General features: G+C 39.5%; 1 protein-coding gene across 12 annotated transcripts in view; it reads left to right on the plus strand.

The window, feature by feature from the left end:
• The window catches only part of ENAH (ENAH actin regulator), a 100,813-nt gene that overhangs the window by 69,902 nt on the left and 15,602 nt on the right, over window positions 1-15,309 (plus strand). For 5 of the 12 annotated variants that reach the window (XM_041128409.1, XM_041128410.1, XM_030035211.2 and 2 more), the window contains 6 exons: window positions 7,164-7,483; window positions 8,709-9,509; window positions 11,378-11,685; window positions 11,954-12,090; window positions 12,498-12,552; window positions 12,857-12,905. In XM_041128409.1, the coding sequence (XP_040984343.1) occupies window positions 7,164-7,483; window positions 8,709-9,509; window positions 11,378-11,685; window positions 11,954-12,090; window positions 12,498-12,552; window positions 12,857-12,905 (1,670 nt within the window). The remainder of the gene's footprint in view (window positions 1-7,163; window positions 7,484-8,708; window positions 9,510-11,377; window positions 11,686-11,953; window positions 12,091-12,497; window positions 12,553-12,856; window positions 12,906-15,309) is intronic. The other 7 variants (XM_041128411.1, XM_041128412.1, XM_030035215.2 and 4 more) reach the window with 2 other exon arrangements.

Raw genomic sequence — 15,309 nt, forward strand, 5'->3', positions numbered from 1 at the left:
CGTTTGGTTTCTTATACAGAATGTCTTAATGGTAACTTTCAGAATAGTTAGTGCAGAATATATTACTGCAATGTTTTAAGCTAGCAATAGTCTAGCAACCTTTCTGTTGCCTTTTGGGTGTTATCCTTGTGTCTGTCTTCTGCCATGCCACGTTTGTTTGTTTTAGAATAGGTAACAGCACAAGCAAGAAACTATCATTCAAATAGTGTGCGACACAGACCTGAAAATCTTCACTCAGGAGAGTCTGTTTTATGATTTTTAGTTCCACGTTATTTTTTTAGTGGCTCAAGTGATTGTTTTTGGTGTCCTCTTTCAATACAGTCATGTTATTAGTGGGTTCCCCCCCCCCCCATCCTTCTTGTTGTTGCATCTTTAAGCAGACAGAACAGGGCTAGTATTCCTATTGATCTGAGTGGTTTGATGCCCTGCTTTGACACCCAAGTTTTTCAGCCAAGAAAGAACGGAATACAAAATCGGTGTGTTCATAAATGATGACTGACAGCTGTCAAATACTATGTATTATCTGCCTGCAGCTGACCTCTTCACTCAATGCAGCAATTACTTCAGTCAGGTCTGTTCCTCAAGATATTTTTTCTGCAGGCTTTGTCTTGGTTCTTTGTTTTCTATAGTGAGTTTTAAAATTAAATACTTCAAACCAGTTTCTGTTCATCTTGGAATGTTTATCAGCTCAGTGCCTGTTGAATTTGGACGTGATACAAAGATGCTTTTGTCTGTACTGTTCATGGAAATACCTCTGTTTTTAATGTATCTGGCTTCATGACAAGAAGCCTTTTGGGTTCGTGGCTGAATTCTGTTATTCAGGTTGATATATGGTTGTCTTGGTGCAGTTTCCTGTCATCTTTTTAGGAAAAAATTTAATGGCTTGATCTCACATCCAAGAGCAAAGCAAGCCAGTGTTAGGATCCTGAAGATTTATATGGACGTACAGAAAAACTTCCACTTGAGGAAACAAGGTGACCTGCCAGAGCAGACAGCTATTTGCTTTCGCATACTTTCAGCAATGAATTTGTTACTTGCAGGTTTTTTTCTCTTGGAGCCCTTGTGACAGCAGCTCTGTTCTTTGACACCATGAGAGAGTTGCTTAGTGTTGAGGCAAACTTTCCCTGGTGGAAGGACAGTCTTTCCACAAACTGAGACGCTTGCAGTAACTCTTCTGCAGGTGACCAAGGTACAGGCTTAAATGTGAAAAGTGTTCCAGAAAAGCACGGGTTCTTTCTGGCTTTTAAGTCTGCTCTGACACAGAACCTTGTTTTACCAGTAAACATTGAAGTTTCTTAATCTAGCTGAGATCTTTGTCTTCCCTTCAACCCATGTTCTAATGACCACATTTTAAGAGAATTGATTGAGGCTTCAGTTCTTTTGGTTGACTATGTTGAAGTCTTTAGCAAAAGGACCAGAGGATCTCTGTCAGTCATTTACCTCCAGGACCAGAAGCTAAAACAACCACTTATTTCTGCTCCTCCCCCCAAAAAAGGTAACAGATATTATTAATTTGGGATAGCTTCCTCGTTGATCATCACACACTAGTTGTTCAATGCAGTGATGTTACTTGCTAAAGGCATAATAGGAAGTGATTTCAGTATACATGTGGTACTGGCTTATTTCATATAACATCAAGAGCTGAGACAGTAGCGCTTCTTATTTGTTATTCCCTTCTATGACCTGATTCAGAACAAACTAGGAAGGCTTTGTGTGTACCTGGGTAAATTAACTGCAATTTTGTTTTGCAGTTGTCATGTAGGAGAAATTCTAAACACTTTCACCATCATGGAATGTGGGTGTTTTTCAGCAGGGATGCAACAGTGTGTCGTTAACTCTGCTCATGACATTTTTCTCCTTGTGTTATTTGAAGAATGTGGTCATGCTCTTGATCTTGACTGCCCAAAGAACTGCAGGATTAATGCTGATAGAGTTAAAAGTCGCAAGTTAGTATTGTAAATATGATTCTTTCTTCATTCTCTGACAATACCTCCTCATACCTCCTTAACTGGACAAAAGTATAACAGCAAGAGGGGAAATAATTTTAAAAGCTGTTGCAATATTAAAATAAGTTATTTTAAAAACAACACCACACACACACACACACACAAAATCAAGTACCACCCCCCCCAAACACCCCAAAGTGAAGTTTCCTAGATGCCTTTGTCATGAAACTAATTAAAATCCAAAAAGAAAGTTTCGTGAATAGAGTATGTGATAAAGCTAGCAGCTATTCTGAAATTCTGAAGTTGACTCTTTGAAACTAAACCCATGTGTAACAGCACCTTGTGTATGACTGACGTGCTGTACAGTTTTGTAGCAGCCTCAGCTATTCAATGTAAATTAGCTCTTAGATTCTAGTAATTTGCACTTTTAAAATAATTAGAATTGCTTTGCCTTAGCATAATGAGCATTTCACTATAAGATAGCTTTCTGGGGCATTTTTAGTACCTCTTTAGCTTTTTCAAACATTGTCTTGGTAGCTAGATACTGTGCTTTCTAAGGCTGAAGGATTTTCATGTATTGCTTTCCCAGTGTTCTTGAACGTTCTCATGCTTTAGAACTACCAAAGTCTTGACATTTTAGAAATGCTTTAATTGATGTGGAATGACTTCTTAAGCTACTAATGCTTTTGCGTAATATAATTTTGATCTCTGACAAAATTTTAAAATAAAATTACATTATCTAATGCTAACTAAACAAAGCTGGGGGATTTAATGCAAGCAAATTTTTTCTCTTTTTTTAATAAGCAAAATGAGTTCTTAATCTTTTTAAGCTATAACTGTAACACTTGTTAAGCTGTAGTTCATTCTTAGTTTATGAAATTCATCTTTTCTCATTAAGTTGTGTTAAAGCAACTTGATTGCATTACTGGCATTCTGATCTTTTGACCTGTGCCACTTTCAGTTTTCTGTTCAAAAGGTTTATTAAAATTGTTAAAATGACTGTAAAAATGTAGTGGTTTGTGGGGTGTGGTGCCTTTTTTTTTTTTTTTTTTTGCTCGTCCTTGTTGACAAAGGGATGCTTCAGCAGCATATAATGAGAATAAACTTAAAAATATTCACAACAATGGTGTATTTCATCTCATATATCTTACTGCATGGAAATTTTATATAAGATGAGAAATGTTTGCAAGGTATTTTGCTGCCCTCTCTTGGTAGAGCGTTTGTATTGTAAGCAAAGCGCTCAACTTGTTCATAGTTTTTATTTGTACATTTCAAAAGGAAATATTTTCAAAAAAATATTTATTTATTTTTGCAAAAATAAAATGTTAACTACTGGATCATGATATATTTATTTAATAATGAGAACTTTTTTATTTGAGTCCTGTGTAGATGAAAGTGGTTGTCTCACTGCCTTTTATCTGTATCTCAGAAGACAGCCAATACAATTTGATAGTGTTGGTTGCTGACTGAAATATTTTTTGCTTTGGATTAAGTTTAAAGCGTATAAACGCTTAGGTACAGTTTGTTATGACACATGGCTATTGTGTGTCTTTATAGCTCTCTGAAGAGGAGGAAACCCCCAGGTAAGCTTCAGGGACATATTAACACATATTAGGAGAACTAGTCAATTGCAAACGGTTTGATTTAGGCATACATCTTATGCTTTAGCTAAAGTTGCATGTAATTACATGCTATATAGAGACAGAGTATACATTTATATACACCCCCACCCCCCATATACTATAGTGTATATAGTACATACACATACACACATGTGCACTTACCCCTCTCAATAGTTAGAAAAGCTTGAAGTAAAACCGTTCTGGGCCAGGGCAAACACCTGGAATGCTTCCCTCTGCTACTCTCCTATCCTCTGGGCATTTTTGGTTCAATAGCTTCTTGTGTGTGATGCAATTTCTGTTTTCTAAATGACCTCTAATGGTTTGACGTTATTTTGTGGGTTCTTTGTTGGTTTGGGGGGGGGGGGTGTTGGTTTGGGGTTTTTTTTGTTGGCTTTTGTTTTTTCCCCTTTCCTGTGGGCTTTTTCCTACTCTTTCTTTGAATCACTCTGGCAAGGAGTTCCATAGCTCATCTGCCTGAAGTACAGAGGTGCTTTTTTCCTTTGAGCGTTCCTCTTATTAGTTGCATCAAATCTTTCCTCCCAGCTGTTGTATTGGGATGTCCTCATCACTCAGGATTTTATAGACCAGAATGCAGAATTCCAGCTTCTTTAGTTATTTTTAAATGGAAACTGTTTGGTACATTTGATCATAGTGTTGCTGCTCTTTGAACTTTTTCAGTTCTGCTGTTTTCCTCCTTTTGAGGTGGGAACAGAGATACAGGGTTGGTGAAGCAGGATGATGGTATTTTCTATACTGCTCTGTAATCCTTTCCTGATGTGTAGCATCTGGTTTATGTTTTTGAACAGAACATGTCAATTAATGTTGTCATAGAACTGTCTGTTGTAACTGTCTTAGTTGTAACCCTAATAATTCATTCCTGAGTCAGTAGTCAACTCGAAGTCCAGCATTTTATATTATATGAATTTAGTAGATTTCCTCTCTCTCCCTTGCATCACTTCACTTGTATCTCAGTTGAGTTTTATTTGCCAATTTTATTGCCCAGTTACTTGGAACTAGAAGATCCATTAGTAGTTCTTCATAATCAGCCATCATCCTTGCTATCCTAAATAACTTAATATCAAGGAGCTTAGTCAAGAACACCTCACTGTTTCTTTTCCAGGTTGCTTATGAAGACATGCAATGGCACAGCTCTTGGCATGGCTTAGTGCAGAACTGCCTTGGTGATGCTGCTGTTATGTGAAAAGTGACCTATATTGAGGTTCTATTTATGTAAAGAAATTAAGAACTTCGGAAAAAGAAAATTTAAATATCTGGCAGTTGCTTGATATGTTGTTAAACCTAGTGAACTGATACCTTCTAGTTTTATAAACTAAATATAACGTGAAATGTTTATAACCTCAAATGCCTTATCCACATTTTAGTTTTAGGATTAACAGTGTGTACATTTCTAGGTAGAATATGCTGATTTCTGGCAAATGAATGTAAAAAAATGAACAAGGCTGCTTTGGAGTCTGTAAATGTTGACTCCTGCTCTGAATAGTTTTTTAGCTACAAACATATGTGCATCCGCCTCTCCCTTACAAAAAAAGAGCCTAAAATGACCAAGTTGAAGTTAGCCATGATGAAAACCCCGCTTTCCTCTAATAACAGATTTTATCTGAGGGAAAAAGAGCACGTAGTAAAACCAGTTTTGTACAATATAGAGCAAGCAAAAATGTAATGCCAAAATATTTTTAATATCTCTTTTGGAGCTTAAATTTCTGTGGTTTATATTGTATTCTCTTGATATTTTGTAGAGATCCTCTACTGGTTCCAAATATGTATCAGTCAATTACCAGACTTTTTGGTGGACTTCAGAGGCTAAAAATCAAGCATTTAACAAGCTGAGTTGCAGCCCTAATTTCTTAGTGACTGCTGTTACAACTTCATTATATGGGAGAGCAGGAGCTGAGGGAAGAACTGATACAGGAGCAGAACTATTTTGCTGCTTCTGAGGATGTTGGGTAACAAGTTCCTTAGGGAAGAGTCCTTTTGCTGTACGTAACTGGAACTTAATTGCTTACAGCAATTATGAATTTTCAATATCTACCAGTTTTTTTTGTTCATAAAGGAAAAACATTGGTCTGAAAGAGGATGGACTTCAATAGTAACAGTGCATGGGCTGGGGTTTCCGTTCTGCCAGTATTTTCTGGGCATGAATAGGAGTGAAATAGCTGAAGTTCCCCTCATTTTCAGAGTTCAGTTTTATATGGCTCTAAGCATATAGTATAGAATTACCAATGAACTTTCCAAGTAAGATTGCCCAGTGGCAGTCTATAGAAGACACATATCTAGTAGCTCAAGGTGTCAAAATTTAGGTCTTCTTTTTGCTTTATAGTTAAAAGCTGTCTGTGCTTTGTATTTGTTGAGACGCTATCTTCAATTGGCATCTGAAGCATGGCAGAAAAAATGGCTGTGTGCTTTATATACAAGTTTTTAAATGTCATGATTTTTTTTGAAAATAAGAATTCAAATAGAGGATGATAACTAACAACATTTTCAGTGATATGTACTGGCAGGAGCATACTGGCCACAGCTTTGAGGAGGATGTGCCTAATTTTTGTTTTAGTAGTGAGTTCCCTGAAGAGATGAAAAAGCTTTGAAAATCAAAAAGCTATATTTCAGCCAGCTAAAAACATGTATCTTTTTAAAATATAATTAAAAAAAAACCCAAACCAAAAAAACTAAAGAAAATACAAAATAAGTTGAGGAAAAAAAAGCAAAAGGGTTGTTTACAGCTTTTCCCACTGTATTTTTGCAGGAAAGTCCTTTCTTTCAGCCAGCCTAGTGGCTTTGGCAGCAAATTTTGCATGATTCCTTCTTACCCTTAGCAAGTTCTTTATATTTCCTCTGCCTGGCTTTTACTTGTTTTCCTCCTCTCCACATCTTCTCCCTCTCTGCTTTCCTTTGCAAAGATGCCCATGAGCTGGAAACCCTGCCAGCTCCCTGCAGTGTTTCCTTGGCTGCTGCACCCTGGATTTTTTTCTGACCATGTCCAGTTTTCCTCTGCCTTCAGGGTGTTCTCATCTTGATGCCAGTTAAGTTGTATGTGCATATAGTATTATGCAAGTGGAGAGGGATGTGTACATTTTGATGTTTCTGTAAAATTTGGATAAATACTAGCTGACTAGTTTATTTGAAAAACATAATTTCTTTGAGGGTGGGTTTTTTTAATGGGTATTTGTGTTACTGCTATTTCACTGTAGTTTTATTCACTGCTTCGAGTATAAAATACTATGCAAAGCACAAATGTAACTCCATATTCCAAACTGGGAAGATTGTATCAGTTAGTAAATTATCAGCAGCAGCTTTCTATTCTTACCTCTTGAAAGCTGTCTCTTGGAATGTTAAATGAGTTAAGAGGAAATTGATTATATGATTCTTTTTACCGTAAACATAATAAAACTATTATCCTGCTCAGAAAAATGACATGTAGAATTAAGAATTTTATGTAGGTACAAATGCTGTGCTCTTGTTCTCGCTGGTGCAAAGATTGTTGATTAGTTTATCTGTTCTTGTCCTCTAACAGTTACTCAATATTTTTGTTTTTTGCTTTGCAACTTAGTTTTTTTTTTTCTTTTGTTAATGATTGTAGGCAGTTGCAAGAGCAACAGAGGCAGAAGGAGCTGGAACGGGAGAGGCTGGATCGTGAACGAATGGAACGGGAGAGGCTGGAGAGGGAGAGGCTAGAAAGGGAAAGACTTGAAAGAGAGCGTCTAGAACAGGAGCAACTGGAGAGAGAACGGCAAGAAAGGGAACGGCAAGAGCGCCTAGAAAGGGAGAGACAAGAGAAGGAGAGGCAGGATCGAGAAAGACTGGAACGACTTGAACGGGAAAGGCAAGAAAGAGAACGGCAAGAACAGTTGGAAAGGGAACAACTGGAATGGGAGAGAGAGAGAAGAATTTCAAATGCTGGTAAGAATTTAAAAACCAAGTGTATTCAAGTACCAGACTACTCTTTATGAGTTTGGGTGATGGAGTGGGAGAGAAGCAGCAAAGGGCAGTGAGTACAGTGGTGTAACAACAGTCAGTATTTCAGGCTTCTGTTTGCTGGACTTGCTTCCTTTTTTTTTATGGCAAGAAGTCCCAAGAGCTTTGACTTTCCTGTCATAATTTCCCATTAATGCTAAAATAAATTTTTTTGCACTATTTGCTCACTCCATTGCCGTACTCTCTGATTGCTTGAAGAACTCGAATCATATTGGGCACCTCCAACATTGGTTAAAGTATGATGAGTTAAAATTCCGTTATCATTGTTTGCTCTATTCAACAAGATGTATTCTTGTTACATAATTTGGAAAAAAAAAAAAAAAAAACTAAACATATCAGGTTGAGTGTGTTAATGTAGAAGGTATGTACCTATATAAGGCAAAGTAGTAGTGTGAGAAATGCCTTTCAGTATGAAGTCTTGCTTAATTTATCATTGTAGTAACATTACAGTGAAATGTATTGTATGTATGTGGAGATAAGATAATGCACTGCCTGAGGAAACGTATCCAGTGATAACTGAAAGCTTTCTCATTTTGGTAATATAAGGGAACATTAGTGAAGCACTTGGTTGTTCTTTAGTAACAAACTCAATTTAGGTAAGAAGTCAGCTCATGGTAAAAGTCAAGGAATACTATGTAAGAGCTGGTCATTTTAGAGCAGAGGGTTTTATCGGTAGTTTTATTCCCAGTACTTCCAAGTTTGCGATGGAGCTTTTTCTGGGGAAGAGAAAGATGACACTTACTTGCTGCCTATGGTATGAGTTTTATTAGTGGAGTTGTAAAAAAATGTTAAGATCACTACACTTGCTTGCAGTTTGCAACCAAACAAGAAGATAAAAGCTGATGAAAGACTGATTAATCAACCCTATATCTAATCCATCTCACAGATGGGATTTGAGAATGCTTACTGTAAAACGTACTTGTAAATTCAAATGTTGGCACAAAAATAGTTGGTAAAATTTAAAAGCAGCTGTGATAATATGTAAAACTTTCCTAACAGTATTTTCACTTGTGCCTAATCCTCTGGTACTAACTGTAGTCTACATTTATACATTTTGTTTGAATGCTGGTTTTGTTGCTTCATTAGCTCCCTTTTTCTCTTTCTCCTTTTTTTATCCTGCCTTTGCTGCTGCTTTCCATCTTCTGTCCAGCTCCATCTTTCGACAACTCCCCGTATAGCACTCCACTTCCTGAATACTCCAGTTGCCAGCCTCCTTCAGCACCTCCTCCATCATATGCAAAAGCAGTCTCAGCACCAATGTCGGAGGCCACACCGGAGTACGCTGTAGTGACTTCTGCACCACCGACTTCCACTCCCCCTACACCGCCTCTAAGGCACTCTGCATCACGTTTTGCTACATCTTTAGGCTCAGCTTTCCACCCTGTTCTCCCCCATTACGCTACGGTTCCTCGTCCGCTGAACAAAAGTTCTCGGCCCCCTTCTCCCGTCAATGCCCCGGCGACTCTGCCTCCAAACACAAAGCCTGTTGCCTGGTCTGCGCCCAGTTTTGCCCCCCTTCCCCCGTCTCCTCCAGTAATGATAAGCAGTCCCCCAGGCAAAGCTACTGGTCCGAGACCTGTCCTCCCAGTGTCGGCTTCTAATCCAGTGACCCAAACGTCTACGTCTCCCACGGCTTCTAACGGGCTTCCTGAAAACCTGGCTTACCCGGTTCCTTCACCTTCTACCTCAGGTCCAACTCCGCCTCCGCCACCTCCCCCCCCTCCACTGCCTTCCTTTCCGCCTCTGTCACTCTCTGGACCTCAAGCTTCTCCTTCTCCCAACTCCCCGAATGCCTCGACTCCCTCATCCAAGCCTAGTGTTCTCCCTTCTCCCTCTGCAGCTACCCCTGCCTCTGTTGAGAACTCTCTAAACTCTGTGCTGGGAGACTCCTCTGCTTCTGAGCCAGTCTTGCAGGCAGCCTCTCAGCCGATTGAACCTACGACCCAGCAGGGTAAGGCTTTCTGTTATTGCTACTAATGCACTAATCAGGAATGCAGTCGAAACCAATTGGTATCAAAGCCCGTAACTGCCCCAAAGAATTAATACAATGCTTCCAAAGTTGCAGTGATCTTAATACCACAACAAAATACCGTTTGGAAACTGGGGTAAGGGAAACTTTAAAGCTCCGTGGATAAGAGCCGGCATTCTGTGGCCTGTCGTAGGTAAAATTCTGATTTCTTAAGCTCTCACCTGTCGAGGACAGAGCTTGTCGAATACTTGCTTGGTGAATCTAGCACTGTTAGTTTATTTGAAATGTGGTGTTAATAGGCAGCATCATTAGTTTCCTAATGGCAGCCAACATGGAAGAATGTATGTGCAGCTTTGGACATGCGAATGGCCTTAAGCAAGGAATAATCTGAACCGGTTTGATACTCTATGTAGTTTCAAATTTAGGAAGTAGTATGTAACACCTACAGCATTTCTTTCTGTACAGTGGTCGTATTTTGATATATGGCTGTATGCGCGCACGCGCGCATGCACACACACATATATACATACATACACACACAAAAGATGGGTCTTCCTGTGGTATTCTACCAGCGTAGATAAAAAGACTTTAGAGAAAAAGTTTGATTAAGCAGGTGACAGTCTTAATGGACACTGTACCAATATGATAGAAATGTGTTTTACATGGATGTAAATGTCTCTGTTAACCTGCATCCTGCTTTTATATTGATTTAATAGATTTGGGTCTTTGTACATAAGTCTGCAGTAGCTCAGCTAAAGGTGTGGGCGGAGGGACTCCTGGGGGATGAGCGGGCTGTGGCTTCATCACACACAAATCGTGCAGAGTAGATCCTGCTTACACCCTCTTGTCTGAAATGAAGGTGTGAGCTACTCTGGGATGGAGTGGAAAATAAGGTGAACAGCCTCACTTGTAGTATGGAATAAAAGCGTGCACTTGGATGGTGAGTGACACCACGAGAGTTGAAAAGGCTTTTAAATTTATACAGTGGTTAGCAGAGTAGAAAACCAGGAAGACTCGTGTGTGAAATTCCTGCCTGTAGAGGTTGCTTAAGGTAGTTGCTCAGCTTTTTTAGTAGCTTACGGCAGTTTGGGTGAGACAGGGAGGATGTGTAGGGCTGTTTTCTTAGTCACAATTTCTTAAACTGTTCTTATAATTAATAACACAGTAATCATCAGAATATTCTTTCTTCAAAACACATTTTGTATTGCATATCAATGTGAATTTAAAGCATTAAAGGAATCATGGATTAAAAAAATAGAAGAGCTTGTTCCCATCAGCTTAAAATACATCAGTCTTCTATCTCACTAATTAGCGTTTGTATTAAATTATTAAAGTTGATTCCTGGAATCTTTTTTAGAGGAAAAATTTTTATACAGCTTAGAAATTAGTGTTGGAACTCAAACAGTTCAAGGGTTCAGGTGTTTGGGTGGCATGTTAAATGCTTGTTAGTACGATGAAAAGTCACTCTGTGTTTAGCACCATTTGGACAAACAGTATTGTTCCTATGTGGTCTGTTGCTCGTGCCTTACTTGACTCTTTATAAAAGCTTTGCCTGTTCCCCAGTGTAAGATTCTTCTTGGTTGCAGCACAGAACCTGACTGGAGGGGTTTTGTATGTTAAAGTCTCTGAAACTGTCTGATCTCTTATAGCATATTATGTAATATTTTTAGTGCATTGAATAAGAATGCTTCTCTCCTGCTGAAACTTGGAGTGTTTTCTTGCCTATAAAAAGGATCCTTACCAGTATTAACGTCTCATACACTGAGCAAAAGAACCAGTATCTCGGTGGACGCAAGATCTTTCTTTTCTAAATCCTTAATATAGTCTATTTGTTTTGTCTTTGATACTAGGTGTTGTCCAAGGACCACCTGCACCTCCTCCCCCACCGCCCCTACCCCCTGGCCCAGCTCAGTCCTCAGTAGCAGCCCCACCTCCTCCTGGCCCACCACCACCACCTCCACTTCCACCTTCAGGGCCTCCGCCGCCGCCACCGCCACCTCCTCCGCTTCCTAGCCAAGTTCCTCCCGTTCCCCTTCCACCTCCTGCTCCCCCCCTCCCCGCCTCTGGATTTTCAGTGGGATTTGTGTCCGAAGAAAATCGCCCTTTAACTGGACTAGCAGCTGCACTTGCTGGAGCCAAACTTCGGAAAGTCTCACGGGTAAATGCAACTCTTTTTGTTCCTTTCTCCAATTCCTGTCTCTAAGTCCTGTCTTCCTGAACTGGTTGTAATTTTTGTTTGAGATTGATGGCATATCAAGACTTCTGGGGTGGGCTTAATTCACTATTCAAAAAGCATTACAGGATGTACTACCAGCCCATCACATTCTTTATACATTTGTTTCTTCCTCATATGTGAACTTTGCTTCTTGCATTAAGTCAGCTATAATTTTATGTGCACATCTGCTGTTACTTTGTGTATTGTGCAGGGTGAAGACTCCTCCAGTTCAAGTGGAGGAGGAGGAGGCTCTGCTTCATCTAAAACAGAGAGTGGCCGTGGAAATGGTCCGCTTCCCTTGGGAGGCAGTGGGCTGATGGAAGAAATGAGCGCCCTGCTAGCCAGGAGGTAAGGAGCTGTTTCGGCTGTGCTCCAGATGCTTAGTCATTGCAGAGGTAGGATTTTGGGTGCCTGTTTGCAGCTGGCTAAGGATCAAATAAACATCAGCTTGCTCATGTGGTTGCTTTGTGAAGTTGATAATGATTTATGAATAGCATTTTTACTTGAGTGTAATCGAGTACTGTGTAAGTCTTTGTGCAGCAGTAGGGGAGGGGATACAGACTTCAAGAGGAGAAAGAATTGCACAGTTGCTTTGGCAGGAGGGCTTTGTCCTTGAAAGTATTTTGAAAGTACCTTTTTTAACACTAATTGTCAATTATCTAGCCATCAGGCTGTATATGTCTCTAATTACACTAAACAACATTCTTCCATCTTAAAGCCATGATGATCTGGGTAACTTTTGTTTCTGCTTATAGGAGAAGAATTGCTGAAAAGGGATCAACAGAACCAGAGCAGAAGGAAGATAAAACTGTGAGTTGAGAAACCTTATCTATTTCACATTATTCAATATTATATTTTGAGAAAGATTCTAGTGGTGTACATGAGAGATTAGTTGTACTTTACCATATATATATACACATAACCACTCTTTTGTGAAGTGCATAGTGCTTGCACATCTTCTACATACAATTGAGCAGAATCATTTAAATCTCTATAAAAAGCGAAATAAATATTTAAACAGTTGAGATTAATCTGTTGGATTCACAAGAGTCAAAGGTGGTTTTTTTTTCTCTCCTCCTCCCCCCTTTCTCCCTCTCTCCTCCCTTTTAATCAGGAAGAATCAGAGTCTTCAACGTCTAAAGTTTCTTCAACAAGCACACCCGGTAAGTAGCACAGGTTTGTGAACTCTGTGACTCTATAATGCTAGTGAATGTGCATGAGTTGGGACAGTAGTTTGTTTCCTTCAAGGCAGACATGCAAGACTATCAGAGTCAGACAGAAACAGTTGCCATTTCCAGGTACCGTAGTAAAGATTCCCTCACATGCAAGTGTCCTTTCTAAATCAATATAAGTGCAGGGAGTAGAAATTCTTTAACCGTGATTCCTCTGATGAGGAATGCTTGTGGCAGAGTTTGGAACTGTGTAGCCAACGATTCTGCTGCAGTCAGTAAGGAAAGCTTACATCTCGCCAATTCTGTAGTTGGCCAAGGTGCATTGTCAGCATGCATATGTATTCATACTATAAATGCTTGTGTTACAAGGACTCAAGTGACACTTAAGACTTTCTTTTCCTGTCCTTTAGTAGTACCTTCTTGTACCCTTAGCTTCCCTGGCCATCTCCCGCTATGTGCATACAAAAGGGGGAGGATGTGCCATGTAACCTGCAGTTTGTCATCCCAAAAGATACTGGAAGCAGAAGGAAAATGACTGGGTAATGAATATACCAGTTTTCAGTATATTCTAGCTTTCTCTGTTGATTGCTTGTCCATGTGTATACTTCTTCACTAGATGATTCAGCCACTTGATGGTGTGCAGGCCTTAATATTGAAGACTACTGCTGTAGGGTGAACAAAACCCAGGTGGCCATTGGCTGTAGTATAAAAAGGAGAGCTAGGAGCTAAGTGTGTCTGGGTGGAAATAACTGGAAACCTGTTAGTATTGAGATACGGTAGTCTAAAGAAATTAGACTGCAAGGCAATAAATGACTTAATACAAATCAAGTTTTTCACCCCACACACACACCCCCTCCCCTTAGCTTAGGAGATTGCTTCATTCTGTTAAACACAGAGATGATCTTAGCCTTGGGGAAATGACTGCTTTTGGAACACTTCTAATAATAATATAGGCCCAAAAGAGGGAAATCAAAAACAGTGGAATGGAGTGGTTCCTTTAATTGGTTGTCATGATAAGAAGCCTCATCAAACTTCTTTAAAATGTCACATGCATCCAGAGGTTTGACTGTTTCCTTCCAATGGAGAGATTTCACTTCGTTTCTTGATGATGTACAATGCTCTAGTAATGCTGTGCCTCATCATTGGAACATGTCTTTAAAATGTTTAAGAGGACTGCTTGGCATACTAAGCAGAGGCCAGGTCAAAAATTTGTGTAATTATGTCTAATTACCATTAATAATATAACTGAAATTGTTATACACAGACTTGCTAGCGTTTACCTCTTTGGCGTTGCGCTTACTCTTCCTATGTGCTGTTGTGGTGAACTATCAGCGTTCCACATTCTTTGTCAGGAGGAGTATGATGTTGAAAGGGGAGACATTTCTTCTGTCCTGTGCTTGGGTCTCCTTGCATTTATTTTGACACATTTCAACTCTGCTAAGGGGCAGTACTCTCTCTCCCCCCTGTTGCTTACAGGGAGAGTTACACCATGATTACTTACACATACTAGTCCTTTTCTGTATATGGTATATTCCTTCTAGGGGAAGAAACACACAGTCACATAAAGCTAAGTAAAACCTAAGTTACAGCATGTTAGGTAATAATATAAACAAACAAGCTCAAAACCATGGGTTAGGCAACAGATGTATGACCCTTGGATAATGTTGCTGTTTCAGCTAGGTAAGGATAATCATGGGGTCCTTTAGCAAGCTGTAGCCATAGCAAAGGTTTTTCAATTTTGCAGATACAGCTAAAATAACTCCTTGGCAGGACAAGTCCTGAAGCCTGGTATATCAAATTAAGCTTAAGACTTACTACTAGCACTGGCAACCTGTAGTTGGCTGGGTCACAGGCTATGCTAGCAGACTTCTGCAATTCAGATACTCTTCTCAGGATCTAGCTGCATCCCAGAGAACTGCCTGGTCAATATGAGACTCTGAAAGGGCATTTCTGCCTGTTAGCTTGCCCAGCTTAGCAGAGCTGAGCAGTACAAGAGAAAGGGAACAAAACAAACCCAGATCTGAAATAAAGACTAAGATCAGTGGCACATTAAAGTCCTGAGTAAGTAATGATAGCAAGTAAGTAATAACAATTCACACTACAGGAAGACTGTTTTAACTTGTGCAGATTGTAAGGAGTGAAAACCTGATCCATAAGGAATGAAGCATTTGTGGTGATAGATGTGTCCTGAGGAAGGGCTTAGGTGAGACCACTAAAGGAAAAAAAAATCAATCTCATTCACCATGCGAGAACACAAAATAAACAGTCCTTAACTGAACTGTTTGCCTTGTTTTGGCTGTGATTTCTGTCTGTCTGCTGTTGACAAACCAACCTGCACAATAAAGCTAGCTTTCACATGTGACTTTAGATCACTGTAATAAACTCAGGATAGCGA

The sequence above is a fragment of the Aquila chrysaetos genome, chromosome 13 (genome assembly GCF_900496995.4).
Source record: "Aquila chrysaetos chrysaetos chromosome 13, bAquChr1.4, whole genome shotgun sequence".
Taxonomy (NCBI): domain Eukaryota; kingdom Metazoa; phylum Chordata; class Aves; order Accipitriformes; family Accipitridae; genus Aquila; species Aquila chrysaetos.